This window comes from Schistosoma mansoni, chromosome W (genome assembly GCF_000237925.1).
Source record: "Schistosoma mansoni strain Puerto Rico chromosome W, complete genome".
NCBI classification, from domain to species: Eukaryota; Metazoa; Platyhelminthes; class Trematoda; order Strigeidida; family Schistosomatidae; genus Schistosoma; species Schistosoma mansoni.
Genome location: NC_031502.1, coordinates 25,955,135 through 25,981,950, shown reverse-complemented (window position 1 = coordinate 25,981,950; position 26,816 = coordinate 25,955,135). Strand labels below are relative to the sequence as shown.

The 26,816-nt window shown below is 36.2% G+C and overlaps 1 protein-coding gene across 1 annotated transcript in view; it reads left to right on the top strand.

Moving 5' to 3' along the window:
• Positions 1-387: 387 nt before the first annotated feature.
• The window catches only part of Smp_165850 (long-chain-fatty-acid--CoA ligase), a gene marked incomplete at both ends in the record, with an annotated part of 47,973 nt that continues 21,544 nt past the window's right edge, over positions 388-26,816 (top strand). Inside the window, 5 exons of the mRNA XM_018789143.1 lie at positions 388-453; positions 2,439-2,543; positions 11,104-11,203; positions 14,531-14,706; positions 22,418-22,450. Of these exons, the coding sequence (XP_018654615.1) occupies positions 388-453; positions 2,439-2,543; positions 11,104-11,203; positions 14,531-14,706; positions 22,418-22,450 (480 nt within the window). The remainder of the gene's footprint in view (positions 454-2,438; positions 2,544-11,103; positions 11,204-14,530; positions 14,707-22,417; positions 22,451-26,816) is intronic.

Here is a 26,816-nt window from a genome sequence, read left to right as displayed (position 1 = left end):
TATATATATATATATATATATATATATATAATTGGTTGACATCAATAATTCACTTCAACTTGTCATAACAAACTAACTATTCATTTATATTGGCCGAATTAATGGGACGTTTTACTCAGCAGTGAATTTCGTTACGTGTAAAGTGTATTGTGCATGTTTATAAGCTGCATTTTACTAAAATAACATCTCATTCTAAAGTATGCAATATCCCATCTTTCTAAATGGAAATTTTTCGACTACTATCTGTTTAATATATTCAGTCTTTTTTTATGTTAATTCATCTACCACCAATTTCTTTGCTGTCATGTTTCGATATGCACTTTCTCACTTTTAATCTCATACGCTAATTTTTTTTAAATCGTTGTTCTTGTCTTCTGAATATTAGGGAATTCAGCTTGTTTGGGTTGGCGTGAATACTGTGAGCAGGATTACAAGTGGATTACATATAGACAAGTAAACCGATTCACATTGTTATTATCCTTAATCCTTATCGGCATAGCTTTTGTTGGCAGTATCGGTTTAATTTTATATCTTGTTTAAAACACGCGGTAGCTTACACTTTCTCAGTCACTCACCCACTTCTCAATCTGAAGTCGAGTGAACATGCCACACATTAACCAGTGAGTGTTAAAACGAAGTAAGTATGAAGCATAGATCCTCATTACTTTAGGGTTATGTATGGATGTTCCTAATTATTGAACTGAAAATCCTTGGTAGCATATGCATGATAATTAATATCCATATACGGATACGCACAAAGTCTGAGTAATCCAATTTATTGATGTAAAGCGCAACCCAAATATCTGTATCCACCGATGGCTATTTGACTTCAGCAGTTTTTCACTTCATCCCAAAGATCTACATATCATTGCGAAGTTGGAGTCAAGCACGTAACAATATATTATTAGCTGCTTTCCTTGCAAACACTCACGTAGGTTTCGACTAAGTCAAAATCAAGGAACTAAGGAAGACTATAATACGAATACTGGTATTCATTGAAGTGAATTCGACATCGTTTAACTGAATTTTAGTTCACTGTTGAAGGAGGAAAAAGATGGTAATCGTGTAAAGTAACGTACTTATAGTTGGACTGAACGCATCCATAGTTACTTTCAGTCCATATACCTACCTTCATAAAATAGGAATCATGAATTTGAAGTTTGAAAGTGATTTGAACACGTGGTCATCAGTCCGTTCCATGTTAGTCGGAAAAATGATAATATCTAGAGATATTTTTTTCTTACAGTAGATTTCTCGTGCATAACATATCATAACAAAAAGACATGATTTTTCGTGACCACTTTCCATTTTTTCGAGTAATAACTATGACTGTCAGCTGAAAACGTAAGTTAAGCTTTTCTCAGCCACTTTCAGATACTTGTACCAGTTTTACTTAAATAGTAAATGCTAACCCAGTAATAATATCAAGTTATTTTCAAAATATTGTTATTCCGTATTATGCATCATCTATGTGGTCACTGTTAGCTTTAGAATATATTGGTGTTTGAAAAATTCCCATATTGTGATTTAGAACATAAATAAGCGAACAATGTTGTTTTCGATTAGATCCTCATCAGGCTTTACTCTAATATACAGTTATATTTATATGCATACACGAAATTATTAAACCAATTAAGGCAGACAACTGAACCAAAGAGTTAGTGAACACCTCCCTTCGTGGTTAGGAAAAGGTATTGTCAAGGCAATACGGAGCTCGGTTCTTTCACACTTGATCGATAGCGGTTATATAATTGACAGAAATAAGTCATTTAAAGTTATTTATCGTATTCCTGCTAGTTTTCCATATGGGGTTCGATCTCGTCTCTTACACATAGCAGAAGCTATAGGAATTCGAGCCAACAATCCAAGCCTTTTTGTTCATAAGAAATTTGTAACACCCTTATCTCTCCCTTGGCTTTAATAAATGATTTCATTTTTCATACTCTTTCTTTGTTTATTTTTCTTCACCCCCTCCTACCAACTTTTTTCTCAAATAAATGTTTCACGGTCCAAGTATCTGAACATTTCTTATTGCGTAATCTTATAATTTTTATGAATGTTATTTCAGTGTATATATTTTTCTAATCATTGACCTATTTCCCATTATGTAATATTGATTCAAGCCTTTATTATTCTTATCACAACTAGTACACCTGTCGTCTTATTACCAATTTGTACTTTTTACTCATTATGTTTAGTTATGTAATCTATTCCATTGTTATCATTGACTCATAAATTGCCTTGATGGGTTTAATAATTTCGTATATGCATATAAATATTACTGTATATTAGAGTAAGGTCTAATGAGGATCTACTCGAAAACAATATTGTTCGTTTATTTATATTAGTGTTTATCAATAAAGAGTATAGGTTTTTATTGATATGAGATTTACTTTAATGAGGTTTCATCTTTACTATAATTTCTATTTCTTACATAGGTGAATGATAAAATCGGGGTTATACGATCCGCTCTCCATGCATTGAAAGACAGAGGTTCATATGAAAATTTCTTTGTTGGTATTTCATCAAAAAATTCACCACAGGTAAGTCACTTATATGTCTACTTCTCATATCGCGGAATAATAACTGACTCTTCATCTACTCAGAGTTTATTCACTGAGTAACTCATTTTTTTCCTTAAGATGACAGGTCTGTGTATTTACTCAGTTTCGAAGATAGTTCACAACACAGTTTGGTATTAGCTAAGACAATTGGAAACCAAGGAGCATTATTTAGGCGTCTCGTCTTATTATGAAATCTTTTACTAATGCGTACTCACGACCTCTCCAGAGGTGAAACGTGGAGCAGTTATTACAGAAGAAAATACTGCGAGTTAATCAAGGTTAAAAACGTAAACCATTGGATGCCAACTTACTGGTTCAATGGTAACAACGCCTGAAGATTCTTGATTTGTTTCTTTGCAAAGTTGCAGCTGTACACTTCCAATGTGTTCTGTGCAACGACGAAACACCTCTCAAGCACTTACTGATTTTCAATGGTTGTTTGGCTAAGATAAATTTACAATGAAAACCTACTTTCTCTCTTATAGGGTAGGTTTGATATAGGCTGTTACATACGTTTAAAAACTGTCTCAGTACTTATGTGAAAACACTAAATGAAATTCCCTCAGGGAAGAAACCTAGATATCCGTTGAACTAAACTGCCCAGCTAGTTTTAGAGAGTTATATCACCTTCTACACATGACAAAAACCTAAAGAAGTTAAAAAAGAAACCAAATCTATGCCAAACAACAGCTTGAGTTTTTAATCGTCACAACCATGGTCTAATGGTGGATTAGAGATATTGCACTAATCAGGCGGATAATTTCATAACTTTTCATTTAACGATAATATCACAGCCAATCACCTTGGTTTACCAATGACATCATTCATTAATGCGACGGAAGCACTAGTGAATATTTTGAAAACAAAATGTCTTTGAACAACACATTGATAATGTTGGTACCGTTTTCTTCCCAGCCACCTCATGTTTGGAATTTACTTTCAAATATTTAAGTCACCAGATAAATTTTTTCCTTGTATCTACCGACATCTCACATTTTAAATATATTTGGTTACATATTTCTCAAACGTAAAAAGTTTCGTGTTGCTTCACTTGCTTCCGGTAAACTAAACCACGATTTCAGGTACCAGGTTTACTGCTGCATTACGACCGCCTAACGTGGTTACTCGTTAATTATTAGTCAAGCTTCACCTGAAATCCTGATGAAAAACTCCTATCATTTTTATGCTGGTGTGGGTTGTACTGAATACCGTAACGAGATCGAGTAGCTGCTGAGTACTTCTGTAGTGGTGGGCTCTTGGAACTGAATAAATACCCTTAAAAAGTTACGAATATCAAACATCTTATATTTCTCTTAATGAGTAATTGTATTTAAATGAATGGATTAACCTTGATTACTTATTGAAGAAGTAACATGCTCTCAACAATTGGCAATCAGAATCATCACCTGTTTTTCTCTACACCATTTAGTGGTAAAGACTGATCCTCATCTACAGTAACATATTGAAGTAAATAATATTAGAATAAAAACAAATAAATATCACTAAAAAAAACGACTGCCCTTTAAGGCGACATCAGTCCTGACTGTCGTTAAAGAAATATCCTAAGTTCAAGACAAACACATTTTTTCGTATAAGCACCTGAACTAAGCATTCAGTGTGTCATCGCTGAGCATTCTAATCCACTCATCATTTAACTTTTACATAATAGTCACCATTTTTACTGTGAAGAACCTAAATATTTGAATTACACATCTCCGATATCAAATGTATTTTCTTAGAATATCTCTATTTAAATTAAAGTTTTTACACAATAATTTATTCCATGCACTTACCATTCTTAATTCTTTGTTATTTATACGTTTCATTATCTGAATTTTTATACTGCTTATTAATGTGACATTTTAAAGCACTAAACATTCTTATGCGAGCCAATTGATTTTAGTAATTGTAGAAAATTTTGATCATAAATGTGAATTTATGTTCAAATATTATTATTAGGGGATTCACGTGTTTTATTTTTCAGATGCAACCAATTTTAATTTTGCAATACCTCATGTAGAATTAACATTTGGAAAGGTATAGAAAGTGATTGGTTTTCTCCTGTTCTCAGCTAAAGTGTGCTTTTGTTTTTTAGTAAATTAGCTATTTTCTTCCAGGCAAATTAATCATAATTTGATAAAAACATTATTCTACTGTTGATAGGTCTTTTAAAGTGACATAATTAACTAACAAAAATGAAGCACAGCTGATTTACTTTACAATCAATATAACTCTGCTTTTTCTATTATTAGTTGACAGTGGCGACAGTTTGAAAGAAGCATGTGACTGTAATTCGCAGTGTTCTCTAAATGGATACTTCACTGCAGTTATTTCTAGTTAACAGCTTAAAGACTTGAATATTTCATTACTTAGCTAACCTGGTGTGCATATCCCACAATGATATGAACGTAAAACTAAAAGTAAATCCGTGTTTAGACGTTATGATTAGACTACGGGTTTTCGTCACTGTATAGTAATGAAAGCTAATATTATGCACTAATTTACTCAGTTGCCTTGAATGTCAGCTTTTTAGGTAGGTATGTGTTAGGAGTGAGAAGCACAAAGACACAAATCTAAGTTTGAAGCCTCCTTCATCTCGTTTTCAGGATCAACCTTTAACTCTGATTCCGCATTCTTGCGCTTCATTTAATTCTGAATAACCTCTATTTTGAATTATCCCCACTGAGACTAGGCTATAACTTATCATTCGGTTGCCTCCAAATAACCCGGTACGACCAAAGGTAGAGAGAGCCTGCTCTCCCTCTCGAAACGCTCACACATGGCCTCGCATACAGCCACCTCCAGGAAGGTCCTTCTCACGGTGGGGATGTTGTTTACGAAATTGAGAGGACAAAAGGTCAGTATCCGGTGCCTTAACCGGGTTGATGGGTACCGAGAGTCTATTGGTGCACATGGGCCCCAGGGTTCTGAGAGGACAAATGGCGTATGAATCTTGTCGATGACTGGCTACCATGAGACTGCATCTTTCAACAATGCTCCACTGTCCAGTGGATTAGACTTTTAGGTCAAGGGCTTTGGGTGTGCCCCCCCTGAGAAAACTACCTGCTTCGGTTTGGGTACCCGGGCAGTATCTTAGCCCACACACAAATCAATGATTACTGCGGCTGGAAAAATTTCCATTGCTTCAACGCTCATTCAGACAAATCGTATTCTCAATCATCTGATAACATTCGTTTTTATTTCTTTTATACTACGTCACTTATGTAATCACATTTATTCTCACTTTACGTAGTTTATTTTTCAACTTACAGCAGCTCGCCTATGATGGAAACCTTGTCCCCTATAAACGATCTGAAGTCGCTGATAGGTCGAAGTTTGAATGCTGCCACCGACTACGAATACTGACCCAGTCTTTCTGAAACCAGTTATACCATTCAAACTGGCCTTCTTCAACGTTCGCACACTAATGCAGATCGAACAACAGATAGGGTTGGCTATGTCTTTGAAAAGTCCCAACATCGATGTCTGTTGTCTATCTGAGATCTGTATTCAAGACTCTGGTGAAATACTACAAATTCGCTCTCCATTTGTCACTTCGGGAAGCTTGTTTTATGTGAGTTTATCCGGGGACACTGGCATCTCCGTCTGGTCTTGCTGGCGTTGGTGTCTCACTAAGCGCTAGAACTGAGGCAGCACCGATCTATCCCCAATAACAGTCGTTTATGTGCTGTTAGATTAGAAAGGTCCTTCAAAGTGAGAAGAAATCGGTGTGATAAACGATGTCTTTCGTCACCTCTGCCTACACTCTGACAGATTGCAGCCCGGATGCTATTGAGGATGAGTTTTACCACCAGTTATGTTTTTCTGCAGAAAGTTCGTTCGACAGATATTGTAGCACTTGAATACTCAGATCGGGCGTCTAGGCACAGAAGAAAGTCGTTTAGGTGGCCGATGGGGACTTGCTGGTCGCAGGTCAGATAACGGTACTGCAACTGCCAGCATACTACAACTTGTTACTGGCTAGCACTAACCAACGGTACGGCCATCGCCTATATGCTACCTGGCGTCCTCCCTCTGCATCTTAAACCAGAACTTAGACTGGTCACATCGCGATCAGCTACCGCTAGCGTGGTTGTGTGCAAGACTCCTTTTGGAGTACCTATCTGGACTCTGATCATGACCTTGTTTTTGCTAATCCTACCTCACGTTTCAGTGGTCAACAAATTCATCGTCTTAAACAGACCAACGTCAGTAAATTGGTTACAGCTCCTGTTGCAACTAAATATCAAACCGAGCTAGGTTCAAGGCTAGCTACCAGCCCACCGAAAAGTACAAATGAGTATTGGTTGCAATTGCTTGACGCTATGAAAATGGCGAGTAAAGTCTCTCGCAGCTTTTGCAAAACGTCCCGTTTATAAACACTTGGTTTCTTCTGGCTCCTTACAACTGATGGAAGCCCGTCGGTCTACTCCAGGTGACCGTGAGTTTGACCACAAACGAAGGCTGTTACGAAATGAAATCGTGCAAAGCTTGCGTAAGGAACGAGGAGCATGGTGGTTAGAGAGGACTAACGAGTTGGGAGTAGCAGCTGCATCTAGTAACTGCCGGAAGCTCTTTCAACACGTCCGGCAACAAGAAGCCTGGAGTGAGTAAAACAATGCCAATCGCCAACGTCCATCGATGTCTGCCGCCCCGGCAACATCGATGCGACTGGCCTACCCTCATCCAAATTCGGCAGCGCGCGGCGCGACAACCTGGTAAGCTCTACGACCAGCACCAGTTGGCCACCATCGATCGGCAACTTCGCCATTTGGAACCTCTGCAGTTCTTGTTCCCTATCCACTGGGCTGTCGAACTCCACGATCAACCGTTCTGTGACTGCCTCCCGTGTCGTCCCACCGCTAGCATCGTCCAAGCTGTCATATATAGCCTTCTCCCTGCCCCTAAGCAGTGTCCCCAGCACCACCACCGCCTTGGCTCCTTCACCCCCACCAGCTCGGCTACAGCTTCAAACTCCTTCAGGAAGCTCAACAAATTTCCGTCTTCAAATTCCTTCGGCCATGGGATCTTCATCCTTAGTGAAGGCAACGACACAAAATGGAGCGAATGAGAACACAGATGAGGACAACCGATCGTCTATTTAGCAAATATTACAAAGTTGCTTGATAAAATAGAAAAACCATACTCTAATAATTCATTTTCAAAATGTTCATTAACCGTTCCAGGCTTCATTGTTCCTGCATTTCCACACCAATGGCTTTCTGTTTCTGTTCTTCCCTCCTCGATCTTCTGCTGCCAGATATTCTATTCCTGACTCACGATATATACTACTTATGTCGATATAAGTAGCCCACACCACAATGGTTGTGTGGATCTGTCACCTGAAAAACAACTCCTTGACCTTGAGTGTGTGGATGATATTGTCTTACTGTGCGATGATATCCAAACCATGCAGTCTGCACTTAATCAGTTGACAGTTAGTGCCCGTTGGTATGGTCAGTCAGTCAGTCAGCTACAACGTAGGACCAGGCACATATATGCATCGGTTCAAGTTGCCATACCTCGTTAGCACAACAAGATCAACACCGGATTCATAGAAGTAATTAATCTAGTGGTGGTAGTATATAAAGAAAGGTTGTATATAAGGATATAGTACAGGAAGAAAGACAGATATGAAGCAATTTTAATCTCAAGGTTTAAGGGAAGATAAAGAGTAAATACACCTACGCCATTGTGATCGATTCTGAGCCATGTCACCTAGAGTCTCCAACCATTGGTTACGACAGTCACGCGGACCCCAACCAGGTAGTCTGCATCTGCCAACATGGCTGAGGCTAGAAGTTAGTCACTTCAAACACTGATGCCATGTTTTGGTTTGGCCGCCCCTAACTCTCTTTCAACCATCCCCAATACTAGTCATCATAGCGCGTCGTGGTAATCGGTGTTCAGGCATACGTAACACATGGCCCAACCATCTCAGTCGATGAAGATTCATCACCTCATCAACTGATTTACCATCGTTCCCTAATACCCTGTGTCGAACCTCACTATTACTTACCCGGTGATCCCAGCAGATGCGAGCAATATTTCTAAGACATCTGTGGTCAAATACTAGTAACCTACGAGTATCTTCTACTCTTAATGGCCATGTTTCACAGCCGTAAAGTAGAACAGAGCGAACTGATGCGCAGTATACTCGTCCCTTAATTGATAGACGGATATCTCGTCTTCGCCATAGGTGACGTAAGTTGGCGAAAGCCAAACGAGCTTTTTGAATCCGTGCTGAGATTTCGTCAGACTCCAACCCATTAGGGCTGATCAGACTTCCAAGATAAGTGAAGTTATCGACGCGTTCGACTACTTCACTCCCTATCCTTAGTTCGGGTGTTGACGCAGGCCAGTCCTGGAGTAACAATTTACATTTGGATGGGGAGAAACGCATCCCAAACATCCTGGCATTATTACTGAGTTCCAACAGAAGACTCTGCATTTTGTCAGTGTCTTCACCAAACAGGACTATGTCATCTGCGTATTCTAAGTCGCTTAGTGGTCCCCCTGGTAGGAGATCAATTCCTGAAAATTCAGTCGACGAGAGTGTTATTTCCAGCAACAGGTCTATAATGAAGTTAAACAAAAATGGGGATAGTGGACAGCATTGACGGACACCACTTGAGGTTGTAAAATCATATGACAGTTCGCCATAAGCTCTCACTCGACTGATAGTGTTCGAGTAAAGAGCCTTCACAAGGTTTATGTACTTCTGAGGTACACCTTTCAATGACAGACACTGCCACAGAACCTCTCGGTCTACAGAGTCAAATGCTGCTTTCAAGTCAAGAAAAACTATCATTGTCGGACGCCGATAAACGTGTCTGTGCTCTAAAACTTGACGAATGGTGAATATGTGGTCGATACAGTCACGACCAGGTCTGAAGCCAGCCTGATTTTCTCGTGTTTGCAGTTCACGAGTCTTAGTTAGGCGCGTTGGTATGGTATGTGGTTTACACCTTCTAAGTGTAAAGTACTTTAACAGGACTGGCTGCACTCTGTGTTTGGTTATCGTTGTTTCCGAAGGGTTGCTGATATCCAGTGGCAACACCATGTTAGTAATACAGAGGTTCGACATCGTGTGTTTGGGTACGGCAACGATAATTCAATTAGTGTCACTACTCTGAAACAGTGACTTCGGTGGCCAGGACATGTCCTCCGGATGTCATTCCAGAGAATTCCATGTCGTGTATTATTTGCCAACTCTGGGACTGGCTTGAAAAAGCGGAGAGGTGGTCATTGTATGACATGGTATCGTAGTTTGAAAGAAAGCTGTATGGGACTGGCTTCTGTTGGACCTTCACAATTCTTTGATTGAGGTCCTAGAGATGGTGCAACACTGACTTGAGACGTTATGAGACATGGATCAGAATAAAAGCCAGTGACGGTCCTTCTCTAACTTTCTTTATAAAAGTGAACGTAACTTCTTCAACTGAAAGAACTCGTTTTGGTTTTATTTTCGTTAACTGAAATGTTTCTCTCATTATTATTTTTTTTATTTTCATTATTATATTTATTATTATTAACAGCATTATTATCATTTGTTTTAACAAATAAGAAGTGATTATATCATAAATAAAAACACGCTCACCAGTTCGTTTGCTGCATATATATATATATATATATATATATATATATATATATATATATGCTTATTTATTTGAGATGGGACAGTTCATAAACCAGTTACGTATAAAGTAATATAGTGTGAAGTTGTACGAATTAGAACGAAATTAAGAAGAAATTAGTAGGAACACTTTAGTAAATCACAGTAGCGTGGAATAAACATTGCTAGACATTTACTGAGTCTAACTGGATTATACTATTCCGACCGTGAATAGTTTGTAGCACTAATCACAGTTATCAATCATGTGTTCGGTTAGCTACCGTTCAAAATATTATAAACGCTCAGTTCTAAAACTCGCTATGGAGCTTGTATTCCGGTTCATCCACTCTCTAATTGCTAGATTAAGTCATATTTATTATTTTCGTAAGCACTAAGCTGATATCTTCAGTGCAGAATGCAGCTGAAAATCTCGTTAATCTGGACATCACGTTCTTGAATTTATATTGCTCCTTGAAGTAGATGTAGACTGAGGAAGCTCAATGGTGGTCATGCCAAGAATGTCACTAATTCATAATGTGGCTAACCGTTCACATAAGTTTGCTATGGATGTATAATGTTTCAAGGAGCCATTGTTTCCAAAACTTTATTGATGAGGCTTTTATTCAGGTAACATGTTTTTGTGTCTGTCGAAGTATAGTTATTGAACTACTTTGATCGCGCCACTTTTATTGTTGTCTACACTTTTTATGATTCTTTTACGGAGTCCACTTTCACTATACTTTGAAACATTAAGACTTAGATTGATCCATTCACATCACCAACTGTTCATTATTTTCTCAATGTTCGTTGCTGAACAATAATCGTCTGTGTATTATTATGCAAGTTGTAAATTTTTTAAAAGATATATTCAATGTACAAACACTAGATACAAATGTATTGTTTTCTTTTCTGTCTGCTTGTTAGTGGATAATGGTCGAATTGGCTTGTACATTCTCTGGTTATACTATTGTACCATTGTATGATACTTTAGGCGAGGAAGCTATTTTAACTATACTTAAACAAAGTAAGAATGAAGGTTTTCTATCAGTTTTTTTGTCAATCGAGTTCAATCGTTTTTCAGTACGGTAACTCACCTTAAAGCTTAGTTTTAGGTTCATTTCAGTCATTAATATTGATAATTGTATCTATGACTAAGGAATGCTAGATGACATAAATTGAAGTATTTTTAAACGTTATTCGATAATTAACAGTAACATCATTTAAGATATATTTACTGATACAAATGTTAAGCACTCATATAATGTTTGTTCTTTGAATTATTTGATTTAGGCTGAACAATATTTATTAATATCCAGTTACTCCTGCATGTTTGATGAGTACCATTCGAACAAAGAACTATGAAGGGTTGAAATGAATTCCGTCTTTCTTAATAAATACAAATCTGAACAGTAGATCCCATCTCTAGAATAAATAAATAGTTCTTGGTTTCATCACTGCCGCAAAAATCCTTGTCAACGAAAATAGCTGCTATCCTTTTTTCAGCTCAAGTCCAATACACTTCATCAAGTGATGTATTCAAACCTATGGATTGAGAGCTGAAATCAGGTCTCAGATTATCGAATTAATAACTTATTTTACCACGGTTAGGTGGTTTACCGATAGTGTACTAGTTGTAAACGAAATATAAAAGTACTGATGATTAAATAACTAATCAAACATGTGAGGATAATTGACGGCATTAGAAATCAACATTTTAGGACGTTCACTGATACAGCTTTAATTCACCCAGCCACTGTTTCTAAACAACTTATGCTAACATTGGACCAATCAAAACATGTCATCTAATCGTTTTTCTGTTATCTTTTGAACTAGTTAACAATGAATATAAGGAGTTTTGATTTTTAAGGCTATATCGAGGCAATACGCACAGTATGCACATATGCCAATTAGAGACTGACCAGTTGCAGTCCTAACACATCGGTGGGAAGATTCAAACCAAACAATACTAATTGAATACATATATATATATAGTACTGCAGAGTCACGACCGTATTTGTTGTTGGTTTGTGTCCAGTCATTGCAAATCGGTTTCTATTCCTGCATTATTCTTCACTGTCGTATTAGCACGTTTTAGTGAAATGGATCGGAAGTTCTTTTGGGCATTACCAGTAAATATTTGATTAGTTAGGATGCTTCAAACAATTATTTCGTCCTTCTGTCCATCGGGATTTGCGATTACATCATCTGTGTTTGCCACGTGATCATCCGTTCATTTTGTCCAGATGGTCTCTAAGTATCAAAATTGTCGTAACATTTCTTGTTATCTCTAAAAGCTGGTTTATAACTCATGATATTTATTTATTTATTTATTTAAACACATATATATTGGTACAAAAGGGCACCAGGTACACATGCGCCACACTATTTGTGTGTGTGGGCTGCGATACTGCCCGGGTGCCCAAACCGAAGCAGGTGGTTTTCTTAGGGGGCCACACCCCGAGCCTTTGACCAAAAGGTCTGATCCACAAGGCAGTGGAGCATCGTGAGGAGATGCAGTCCCATGGTAGCCGTTGACCAATGACAGGTTCGTCCGCCATTCGTTCCACCAGGATACTGGAGCCCATGTGCACCATTGGTTTGGAATCAGGGTTTTCCAACTCCCCTAGGTGTACCCTCCGTGTCCACCAACCCGGCTAAAGCGCCGGACATTCGCTTTTCGTCCTCTCACTTTCGTAAACAACACCCCCGCCACGAGAAGGCAGTGAGTAGGACTTCCCTGGCAGAGGCTATATATTCGCTGGCCATGTGAGAGCATTTCGAGAGGGAGAGTAGACTCTCCCCACTCTCGGCCGTACCAGGGCATTTGGGGGCTAACTCATGATATAAAAATACCGAAAGAGTTTTATAAAGTTATGCGCTATTACCATCCAATCTACTGTTTAGATAATAGATACTCATACAAATTTCCACATTTTATGTTCAAAAATATTAAACTAGTAACTGTAAAATCTAAAAGAATTGACCATATGTCCCGGATTCCACTCTCTAAAATATGCGCAAATAGACATTAACGTACATGTATTTAACACTTCTCTTGAACTAGTCCACTAAGCTATGCGATAATTATTTAAAATTACTTTAATATTCATTTTACAGAAGATTATGCTTTTCCGTTGAGTGAAGTTAAAATATTTCTGCTCACATTTATCCGAGTTTGTTGTTTCATATAATATTTACGGCCTTTGATGATAGAAGAGATTGAGCTCCCGGTGGCATATTAAAATAACCACTACGTAAAAGAAAAACAAATAAAATGCCATTTGAAATATCTTTATGTAAGGTTTTTTGCTGTTGTTTCGAAAAAATACTTGAAGCTGCTTCACTGATGACAACATTGAAGGAGGTTTTTCGATTGGTCAACAACGGAGGCTACCTGACTACAATTATATTATTATAAACACTAATTTTTAACTATGATTCTTTCATAAAGTTCATGAACAACAGTAGAAACGTTTATCTTATTTAATCTCTGCAAAAATCTACATAGCTGAAAATTTATCAGATGACAGCAATATAATTCATTTAGATTACAAGCACCTCTGGTAGAGTTATACATAAGAGTATATCGATCATATTAAATAAGCTCAGTGTTTATAATGGCCTATAATTAGAGGGGTTTTATCCCGTAAAAATCAATGTCATCCATAAAAGCCACAAATACTGTAGTTAAGAAAAGTTAAATGAAAAGGTAGCTTCCTAGAGAACAAACTATAGTACTTTTCTAGGGTACTAAAATAGTCTCGAACATAAAACTATTTTCCATTCATACCATATACATTAAAATCGAGACACCATTATCACCCAGTAATCACTCGTACGATTCAACAAACACTTTAGAAGTTTTCTCTTTTTTATTTCATTTAAACCATTCCTATAAAAAGTGAGGTAATTCTTTTTTTCATTTCATTTTATAAATTCATTAGACGTTTTAAAATTCTCAATTACTGATAGACATATATCACTCTTATCAGAATGGGAGTTTGTGTGGATTGTAGTAATTTTAATAGTTGAATTCAAGAGTTGATTTAAGCTAGACCACCACTGCACGGCCGTCCAGTGCTTCCAGGTTATCAATGGTGGTCTAGCTTAGATCGACTCATGAATTCAACTATATATCGCTCTTTCATTTTTCAGTTCTCAATCAACGTAGTTATGATACATGTGGCGAAAACCAGTGGATTAAAGATACAGGTTTTTCTCCACAAATGAATGAACAAACTATTCACTTGAATCTTGTTTCAGTGATTATGAATTTTGATATCCATGTTTTTGGTAATATGTTAACTTATTACTCTTAGTTTATTCGTTCTAATCTTTATTTTCTATCTAGCTAAGCTCCCAATAATGTTTTGTGACTCAATTGAAGTGGCACAACATATTACTACATTCGCGCCCAACACATTACAACACATTATCTTATTTCCTAACTCGTCTACAAATGCAAAGCCTGCTTCTGTTTCATCAGTTAACAGTTTGGTGAAAATTTACGACTATGAAGAATTCTTAGTGAGTTTCATTTTTATATATGTTTTAAACATCTTAGTAACATCTGATAAGTTGGTCCGGTTGTTAAAAGGCAGAATAAAACTAAGTCACCCTTCATTGAACTTTACATAATTAGTATTAATAATGTCGGGTTGCTTTGTTCTAGTCCCGAGTTTTTTCCTATAACCAGTTTTTTATCCTTATCTGCGTATTGTTTTTGATGTGTTTATGCTATAAGCAGTAGACGAACGAATGTTAACCAGGGACGGACAGCCTTTTTAACAATTGTTTATCCGAGTTTAACTATGAAAATTATGGTACTTTATATAATCTTAGTTCTTCTGTTCATCAATCTGATCGGGAGATGTTTTTTGCTGTTCGTAATTGAACTGTTATGACAATGAATTTATCACTAGAATTACCCTGAAACCTAATTGCTCATAATCCAATATTTGCTAAATACTACAAAATGACAGAAAGCCATATTTATTTAGACTTAACTTAAAACTTAACTGATCGAGTATCAAACAAATCGTGGTTTACTATTAAAAAAACTAGTATTTCCATTTATTGATTGAAGTTTGTTGTTCAAGTTTGTGTCAATAGGCCGTCTTGCATTTCGGTTTCAAACTTTCGAGCTCATATCAACAAGTTGTATCTGGAGGCTTGAGTAAAGTGATTCTCACTATTAGACTGAAATTTAAGAACCACTAATAATCAAATTCTAACTTACTAAAACGCTTTATTACAAGCATTTTTTCGAGGCTGATAATAGAATAGGTATGCAATAGGTTTTACAGTTTCTAGTGACTATTTTTCAGTTATGATAATTATGACCTTGTCAAGAAAATAAGTTGGTGTTTATTATTGGTCATTTATCAATCCTCTTTATATTCGCATATCTTTCCGGTTGGTGCATAGACTACAAATCACAAATAACGACAAGGTTAATTAAAACTAACTAATCTATAAACTATCCATCATCTTATCATCATCAATTTTATTAGTATCATAGTTTTTGTAGTTTAATGCATTCATACTTTCTGCTTACTATTACTGGTCACTGTTTTCTAATAATGTACGACCTCTCTCCTAGATACTTTATTTATTTTTTGCTTGCCTATCTTTTCTTTGAGAAAAACAATCGAGAACAAATTAATACTCGTCTACTCGTACAGTGTTACGTTGACTTGAGAATTAAAACACTCAGCTTTCAACCACCGGTTTCAAACTTCTTCCACCTTCATCTCTCTGAGTAGCTGGGTGATATCACTAGGCCTCATATAAACCATATGATCCAAAGCCTAATGAGTAAATCTTGGTAAATGAGTTACATTATTGTTTACAGGACACCTATATTTTGTAATCTTTAACATCATTCCCAACTAATTGAGAGCCTTATAACGTTAAAAATATTTAAACCTTTTTGTATCATCACAACTCATAACTTGGTAACTAAATAACAAAAGGTTGTATCGATAGTGAAAAGCGGACGATTGTGATTCAATCATGCCAGTTGTTTTGTTTCCAGTACATAAATAGAACAAGTTAAACCACGCAACAAAACATTAAGGAAAAGCATGACTTCGCTCCATTTATTTACAAGCTTCTCTTCTACCTATTTCAATAATATTGACTAGCTAGGTTAAAGAGCAAGCATAACCCTTTTAAACTAGGTTTTTAAGACACCAAGATCCATAGGTAAACGGGATTTCATGTAACAGTTCTGTAATGTGTCTAGTTTTTTTAAGCAGCTACTTATTGGTTAAAGCAATAGACTTATATTTTCTGTTTATTTATATCTGAGAAACCGAATATATTCACTAGTTTTCACAAGAATAGGATATAAGCACCTGTACTTGACTAGTGAGTTGCACTAAATTAAATTAATACGGTTTATCATTCTACTAACATCAATAGTCATTGATGTAACTAGACGATAGGGAAGCACAGAATGATTTAATTGGCACAAGACGTATTTTAATAATTCCTTTTATTGTCAGCTTAACACTAGTATGTCTTGTCAGCTTAAAACTTTGAGTTTAACATTATATTCTCTTTAGTAATATCAAATAAAAGAAATGGACGTTATTTACTTTCAAAGTTACTCCTGTTATTATCACATTGTGTTCAATAGAACAGAATGTACTGCCTTATTTATTCTACACTGTTTGAAATTTTCGAATGCCACTTTTTCCATCAATCAATTCATTGAAAACAATATACATATGTGAGGGTACAGAGATACTCCTGCTCTTTGATCTCAACTTTCATATTAACTTAAAGGCGAGAAAAACTTTTAAGACATTACTTGTAATGTTAATTTTCAAAACAGTTCCATGTTTCTTCTTATTTATTCATAAACACGACACTTTTTTCAATATCTTCACTCTGCAAAGTATTTTTTTTGGATACCTACACTTGATCAAAAAAATGGTAAATCCATTCGAATACGTGAAGTTTTTTAAAAATTGTGCCCAATACCATGAAAAAACTTTGAAAGGCAAAAATTATTGTATAGTCTTACTGCTCTTTCAATCCATCTTTAAAAGTTAAATTGATTTCAATAGAGTGAGTCATTGTCAGATTTTATTATCATTGTTTAAAAAAAGTAGGCGAGGCTGGGCAACTGAAAGAGAAGAGAATTTTATCAGTTCCCTTGTTTTTTGTTCTCTTCTTTTGACTACCAAGCTCCGTTTACCTTTTGACCTTTTCTTATATACCATCGTCACACTACGTATTGGATTCTACCCTAGTTTATTTTCACTTCACAATGTTTTCTGTGAACCAGTAGAAGAGATACGTGAAACAGTGTTACCTATTTCAAACTATATTACATTCACAAAAATGAATAAACAGTTCATCTGTACCTAGACAACGAAATTTCTTCATCGTAAACAAATTATCGAAGCATTGTGTTAATAAAACAGGTCGAACAAAGGAAAGAGTAAGCGTAGTGTAGCAAAAAATATCTCTTTTGGAGCATTTCCTATACAGGCTTTACAATAAAGATTATTAGACGTTATTAATGTGATCCTTTTTAAAATCACTAACTGACAACAACTACATAAACTAACCTTGGAGTAAAGCGTTTTTTCCATATATCATGCCTTTTCTCTCGTGTTCAAGATGCTGTGTAGATTTAGCTTAGGGGTTACTAGAAGAGCTTAGGAAACCGAATCAAGCGTTCAATTGGATTTATCAACAAGATATACTCAAAGTAGAAGAAACTGCTATGGGAAGCAACTGGAAGGGAACCAAAGAAGCAATAACCTAAATATGCTAGGACGTGCCATGCCCCAACAAGCACCAGCATGAAGAACGAATTTCCGCTAATACCTTGAGCAAGATTCAAAAAAGAATGAAAAATGCAGTGATCAACAACAGCCGAGTAAGAGCAGAGAAAGCCAAGGCACAGACCGAATACACAAAAGCAAACAAACCACTGACAACGACTATTAGAGCTGATAGGTGGAAAAGTGCTACAATAGCAGGAACTCGGATATAACGAAGAAACTACCAAGAAAAAATAGTAAACCAGAAAGGCCAGTCGAGGACAAAGAAGACAAGCCAGTTACTGAGATACAAGAACAGAGGAACAGATGGGTAGAACACATCTGAAGAGCTCTTGAATAAACCAGCTCCACTGAACCTACCGTACATCGTGGCAGCACACACAGACCCACACCAACAATCAAACGGTTGTGGACAGAATAAAAGAAGCTTTCGCTTAACGGGCTTCCGTGTCTAGTAGCATTGGATCACCAATACCTTCAGCAGGAACCTAGGTATATTATCGATAAAAGAGGAACAAGAAATTGGTAAAATCATAGTAAGATACTATCCTTAGTGCTTAATAATATGTCAAGTTTTCTCTTAAAGGACTCCTGAGTAGTCGCTTGGACTAGCTCAGCCGGTAGCGAATTCCAGCATTTGACTACTCTTAAGGAGTAGAAGTTGTGTCTACAGTCCGTTCTGCTCTGTTATGTCTCCAGTTGCTGGGTGTTACCCCTTAGGTTTGTTTCGGAGTTAAAGTTAAGTAGGTGTTTAAGGGGATGTCCAGTAGTGTTAACGATACTGTAAGTCATCAGAAGGTCACCTCTAAGACGCCTATACTCTAATGGGTAAAGGTTAGGTGATTGGAGGCTCTCTTCATAAGATTTGAATTTGAGTCCCCGAACTGATTTCGTGACTCGAAAGAATCAGCATGGTCATCAGACAAACCAGGAGTGGAAAAGCAGCTGTACCTGACAATATACCAGCCGAAGCACTAAAGTCAGACACAGAAGTAAGTGAAAAAATGCTCCATGTTCTATTCAGGAAGATTTGGGAGGAAGAACAAATGCCGACGAACTGGGGAGAAGGATACCTCATCAAGATACGAAAGCAGATCTGAGCAAATGTGAGAACTACAGAGGCATAACACTACTGTCAGTACTAGGAAAGGTTTTTAACAGAGTGTTGTTGAACCGGATAAAAAACTCAGTAGACGTCTAGCCTCGAGATAAACAAGCTGGATTCCGTAAGGATCGGTCGCACATAGACCAAATCGCAACACTATGGATCATTATTGAACAATCAATTAAATGGAACTCGTCACCACATATCAACTTCATTGACTATGAGAAAATATTTGACAGTGTGGATAGGAGAACATTATGGAAACTCGTTCGACACTATGGAGTACCTGAGAAGATCGTCAACATCGTTCGGAATTCATACGACGGACTACAGTGCAAAGTGGTGCATGGAGAACAGCTGACAGACGCATTCTATGTGAGGACCGGAGTCAGATAAGGCTGCCTACTCTTTCTCCTGGTGGTTGACTGGATTATGAAAGCCTCGACATCTGGGGGTGAAGCACGGAATACAATGGACAAGTTGGATGCAACTAGACTTGGACTTGGTAGATGACCTAGCTCTTCTATCCCATACACATCAACAAATGCAGGTCAAGACTAACAGTGTGCCAGTAGGCCTCAACACACACAAGGGAAAAAGCATCATCCTCAAATTCAACACAGAGAACATTAACCTGATCATACTCGATGGAGAAACTCTGGAAGAGGTGAACAGTTTTACATGCCTGAACAGCATCATCGATGAACGTGAAGGATCTGATGCAGACGTAAAGGCGAGGATTGGCAAAGAAAGGATCGCATTCCTACAATTGAAGAACATATGGGACTCAAAACAATTCCCAAATAATTTCAAAGTGAGAATCTTCAATACGAATGTCAAGATAGTTCTACTGCTTCTCCACGAGGGGTAACAGGAGTATGTAAGTGCCCATATGCTGACAAGCGTTTATCTTGTAATGGATTATCTTCCAAATATTTTTTAAGGCTTCGTATATCAACTACCCTGATAGCCACTATTAGATAAATTTTAGAAAGCAATATGAAGCTTCGACCTGAATTGATTACTGAATAGCGCAGATCACTAAGCCACAAGCACACGAACGAAATCGAGCATAAATGCTAATGAGAGTAAGCGAGCGAATACAGATGCAAATTAAAAGTCATCTCATATTGGATCATTCGATTTTATTTGTTTTTGTGAACATTTAGGTGTCCATCTCAACCACACAGCTTGCTGAAGCTGATTGGCTTATCTGGACACATTGTTGACACGGCACAACTATTGGGTCTCAATAGCTGTCTTTGTCTTGATGTTGACTTTTTTTATTTTACATCCAGTGATCGCGGAGCACTTATGAATCAAATAGCAATGATCATGTGCGTTATGTTTTCTTTTGTTATTCTTCACGATAGTCGAGACTCCAGGGTCTTTTGTTTGCCTATATTCTCCTTTTTCCTGCTCAAATTCATTTATTTTATGTGGATTTCATGTTTGTATGTGTTTTATCATTCATCCTTATATTTTGTTTTATTTTGGATAGTCTTCTATTGGACGTGCATATATATGCCTGTTTTTACGATTTCTGTTCCTTTATTTCCATGATCATTTTTGCAGTTACGACACATTTCTTTATCGGGAGTAAATAGTCGATTTCAGTTTCTATTTAAAAGTTCGATTAATAGCTCTCGTTTTCCAAATATGGTGGGTTTATAAGTATTATCGCTTCTAAATTCACTTGGTGTTTTGTACTTGTATCTTCCCATTGTTATTTAGGACTGGGATTGATCAGTCTCTTGTTTGCATATGTGGATCCTATGCGGACTGCCTCGGCATTCAGTCAGTCAGCGACAACGTAGGACCAGGCACATATATGCATCGGTCCAAGTTGCCATACCTTGTTAGCACAACAAGATGAACACCGGATTCATAGAAGTAATTAATTTAGTGGTGGTAGTATATAAAGAAAGGTTGTATATAAGGATATAGTATAGGAAGGAAAAAAAAGTTATGAAGCAATTTTAATCTCAAGGTTTGAGGGAAGATAAAGAGTGTATACACCTACGCCATTGTGATCGATTGCCTCGACATTGCCTGAAGTCAAAAGCTTTATAAACAACACCAAGTGAATTTATACTTCACCCCATTGCATAATCAGGTGGCTATCAGGACTCAGTAGCTAAGTCGAAAACGCGATAGCGTTTGGAGCGAACGGTACTGGGTTCGAGTCCCAGATTGAAAATCAACTGTGAGATGCAGGTACATCTAGCTGACGAATCCCGAATAGGACGAAATGCGCGTCCTGGATTCCACTGCTAGCCACTATCCTTTTATTATCACTTCTGTTTAGGTTTACTTTATATAGGCTGTTCAAGCGGTTATTAGTTAGTTGTTCGCCAAGTGCTTGTAGTTGCCTGATCCAACCTCTTCTTATGGGCTTTTCGCACTAGAAGTTTGCATTCTATCATTCTGTCAATCAGTTTGCACATAATGTCGTTCTATTTCTGTTTGGCTATTTGCCATGACTTCAGTCGGTTTTGTCAGATTTTTTCAGTTTGGTAATTTAATGTTCTCTTTTAACTCATCTACTGTTATTTTTTGTTTTTATTATTAATTTCTAAAGTCACCCATCTCGCAGTATTTAACACTGTTTCTAATTTCATTGAGTCTTTTTCTGGATCATACATCAGGGCAGGTATCACTGTTGTATCAATTAATTTTGCCTTTGCTTTTATGTTGATATTACTTGATCTTAGAATTGGTTTTATTCTAGTTATTGCATTTCGTACCTTCGTTATATTGTCTCGGGTAGCTTCATCAGGAGGGCACCTTGACTTACAATGAACCGCACGTACTGAAACGATTGCACTTTTTCAACTGTTACAGCATTTATTTTAACTTTGTCTTGGTCTCTTGTTTATAAACATTGCTTTTGTTTCCTTACTAGATATTTTCATGACAATCGTTTCAAGATACTTTTGCGAGTATTCAATTAACGCTTTCGTTGTGTCTTCTGCTGTTTTTGTGACTATATATAAATCACATCAAGTGTTCAGACAATTTATGTGAATATCATCTGTATGGTGAACTCTATCCTTGTCACATGTACAGTTTAGTCGAATTTTGTTTAAAATAAAGTTTTATATGTATCGTCCAAAGTGGTTGGATGGAATAGTCTCACTCTGTTCATTGGTAGACTTTTTTGCTCTTTACTCAAAAATAATTGTTTTCTGTAAAATTCAAGCACTTTCATTTATCAGTTAAATCTTATTGAAATTTCACTGCAGGTTAATTGCTAACCGTGAGTTTACTCACAAGTGACTGACATTTTTGAAAGTTTCTTATATAAGATTCTTTTTAATTTTAATTTTAGGAGTTCAATACTGGAGAGCTCATTTGCACTGAAGTGAGTTTTTTTCCTACTAAGTATATGCTGATTCATTTCTTGTGGTATACTCCTTTCCTGTGTATTTTTCTGCATTGAGATTCATCTGAACATAATTTTAAAATTGTCCACCAATAACAGCTTATTTGATTCCATAGCTTTAAAGGTCTCACATTCATGGTGCTTTCTGTTTCAGGAATGATTGTCGAATGACATTTATTGATAGGCATCATTATGTTTATACTTTCTGTGTTGTCGCAAGTAATTTTAAGATATATTAATGTCTTTATTTAGAGCATGATTATTTTTCCTAAACATTTGTACTTTCCTATTAAAAATTACTGTATTGGTTACTCAAAATGGCCGTATGTTTACCTCAATGGGAACGTAGATTCTTGAGTGGCACAAAAGGATCTACGGGTTGACTAATAGCTAGCTTAAATTGTAAAGTTACGTCGTGTACAGAAAAAATCAACTAATGTTTTTAAGTCCATGCCAAAAAAGAATAACTAACGATATCGTTGCAGTTATTTTTTGACTACTGACATAACAATACAGTTCACAATCTAATAGTATCACGGAAATTTTTTGTTCTGTTATCATTATACACCTTTCTTTATATACTACCACCACTAGATTAATTACTTCTATGAATCCGGTGTTCATCTTGTTGTGCTAACAAGGTATGGCAACTTGGACCGATGCATATATGTGCCTGGTCCTACGTTGTCGCTGACTGACTGACTGATTATACACTTATACTCATGTAGGGCAATTCACCATTCTATAGTCACTTTTTTGCAAAAATTCATGCAAATTAATTACAATATTGATATGTTATGTCAAACTAATCACCATTAACATCAATATATGGGCACCTTTTTCCCATCTTATAAAAGCTGTTGTTTATTTCTGGGTTTTAGACTCCAAAACCAGAGAGTTTATTTATGGTTTGTTATACAAGCGGAAGCACAGGTAAGTTTAATGACGCTTTTGCTCAAAACGTTCTCAATCATTACTTTATTTGATTATTTATTTCGAAACTAACTGATTAATTATGGGTTACTTGTTTATTAGTTGCAAATTCACTAGTGCTACACAATTTGGGTAGTTGAAATTCCTTGGGTCGAAAAGTTCCATCTATCTCGAAGTACTGAAGGGATTTTTATACGGCTAAGAAATCTCAAAAATAATTTTATTACTCTAAGGTTATTCTTGTGTTTTATCACTGAAAATTCGATTAATTTTGCAGTACAAAAGAAGTCAAATAATTCAAATCGGTTATGTACTCGGTTTTGAGACACTATTTGTGTAAAGGTGAATAGCACTAACCAGCTCCCACCATTTATGAATTTCATGCAGTCTGGAAATACCCGGAAATTTTCTTGTAGTTGATGTTTTCAAGTGCTTATTATTAGTGATATTAGCCTTGCATCTGCACTGAAAACACATTTGATCTTCAGTGTTTTGCCAATTCCAAATGATCAGTTTCTTTTGTAAACTCACATTTATGATCAGGACGCTGTTATTTTAGTATTCAACTTATCAACTTAGGAGGTGCGATACATAAACGAAATTTCAAGGTATTCAATGTACCAATTACTTACATGTAAAGTGACTATTAGAAATCATGAAAAGCTGTTCTTTCTCACAATAAGTTACATATTCACAAAACTACCGCTTGACAAAAATGACATTGGTTACTACTCAGTGACTAATCAGTGTAAATAAGAGGTCTGAATAAATGAGTGCTAATGTCTCTAACTGGGAACTGGGTGACATGTTTTCCAATCACACGAAAAGCATCGGTTTCCTCAAGCTTTGAAGTACACCTTTCTAATGAGTATGAGTTAGCAGAAAACCTGGGTCAGTATTTTCCTTCTGGCAAACCTCCTAATGATCTTTGATCCCTTATCCAATTAAATAGTAATTAGAAAAATTCTAATTTCTTTGATATACAAAATCTGTCACGCCAAATGCAAACAACAATAAAATTATATAAGAACTCTCGTCTAAATTAGAGCGAATAGTTTCACAGTATTTGAGCGCCGAGTTGATGTAAGACATTAAATAGGAATAATATATATTTGTAAAATCTCAGCGAATGAATTTTAATTAAACCCAACGTTTCGCCTGGCAATCTGGTCCAAGCTTTTTCAAGGAATTATAATCAAACATCAAAATTATCGAATATAAATAGGTACATGGTTCACTGAGTTCATTATACACTGAGTCAAGACTCCAGACGATTCACCACGATCACAAAAAGCAGCTATTACAGCTACTAGAGTATTTCTTAGAGAACGTATTCATAAATCCACTAAAAATTTGGAATCTCTACGTTCACGTATCGCAAACATTGATAATGTTTTATCATTAATTATACCACCAGAAATAAAAACAAATGTTGTTGAATTTTTTAAACATAAAGAAAACTTTTATGATCAAATTACAAAAAAACGTCAAATAAGAAAATTCGAACAAATGTTTAAACATCTATCAAATTCCAATAATGACACGATTAGAAACAATTCCAAAAACTAGATATAAACAAAATTGTTGTGAATCTATCTGACAAACATTTAAATCAACACGAACTATCATTGCTTAAAAAAGGCCTCAATTTCAATTTGAGCAAAACACAACTTATGGCTTCTGAAATTATTCCGGTTATTGAACCTGCCTTAAACAATGTTCCGACTGATCAAGCGAATTCAGTGAGGTTTAAAATCTCAAATGCGTTATTGAAACAAAAACCAAATAAACCTAATCTATGTAAAGAAGAAATGTATGCTCTAAAACAGCTACGTAAAGACAGAAAAATTGTTATTATGAGAGCTGACAAGGGAAACACCACTGTTGTTATGAATAATTCTGATTATGAGAAAAAAGTCAATGAACATCTCCAATCTGGACCTTATGAAAAAATCAAGATTAACAAATGTAGAGCAACTTTGAATAAGTTGAAAGCCGAAACAGCCAAAATGCTACAGGCTTTAAAACCGACACTAGGAACATCTCTATGGTTTTCTCTATATCCGAAAAGCAACAAACCATGCAGATTTTATGGATTACCAAAAATACATAAAACAGATGTCCCAATAAGACCTGTTGTTGATTATACCAATTCACCAACCTACAATCTTTCTAGATACCTAGCTAAGATTCTAAAACCATATGAAAGCCTAATCAAACACGGAATAAAAAATTCGAATGATTTTAAAGATGTTATCTCTAATATTCATATAGAAGAAGATGAAATAATGGCAAGTTTTGATGTTTGCTCATTATTCACTAATGTTCCAATTGAGAAAACATTAGATATTATATATAATCTATTAGATTCTGACATTGATCTTAAACAGCGCTGTCCTCTAGTTACCACGGATATTATTAAAGCGTTAGATCTATGTTTACATTCAACTATATTCAGTACAGACAGACAGAAGGTGTAGCTATGGGATCACCGGTTTCCCCAATTGTTGCTAACCTCTTCATGCATTCATTGGAAACTAGTGCCATCTCAATGTGTTCTCAGGCACCAAAAGTATGGTTAAGATATGTAGATGACACTTTTGTCATTATAAAACGAGACCATTTGGACGAACTGTTTAAACTTGTCAACAACTTTGATGGAAAAATCAAATTCACCAAAGAGTTAGAATCTCTTGAACACAAATTTACCTTTCCTAGACTGTTTAGTTGAAAGGAAAGATAATGATAGCTTAAAAATTAGTATATTCCGAAAGCCGACAATTTCAGGAAAATATCTAGATTTTAAATCGGCACATCCACCCTCGACCAAAGTGACAGTGGTCAAAAATATGATTACAAGAGCTCAGAAACTTGTCACTGAACCAAACGATATAAAAAAGGAAATAAATTTAATTACATCTACCCTAATGATGAACAATTATCCGAAAGATTTTATTAAAAGAATAATTAGGAATGAAAGAAAAGTAACAGAAGATACAGTCTTTACTGTCGTGGGTTACTCATTTTGATATTTTATAAGGTACATTGATCGTAGAATTACGCGGAATAACACTTCCCACATAAAGTTGTAAATAATACTAGTGAGACTCGTATTGTCAACATGAGGGCTGACGCGCTTTATGTAGGTTGCGTTGCGACGTGCAACTGATGGTCTAAAATAAATCCACATAAAGTTGAGAGCTTCTAGGGACTGCAACCTTATATCCTTCTGGAACACCTGAGGTATTAGTGACTGCTCAGGACGAAATCACCCATTTCATAGGTATTTTCTGTGGCATATGACGAGAGGACTGAAAGGGAGAACAGAAAAGAAAGGACGAAAAGAAGAGTAGACAATGCCCATGGCAACTGAAGTTGAGTCATTTGTGGTGGAATAGCTAGAATATGACTA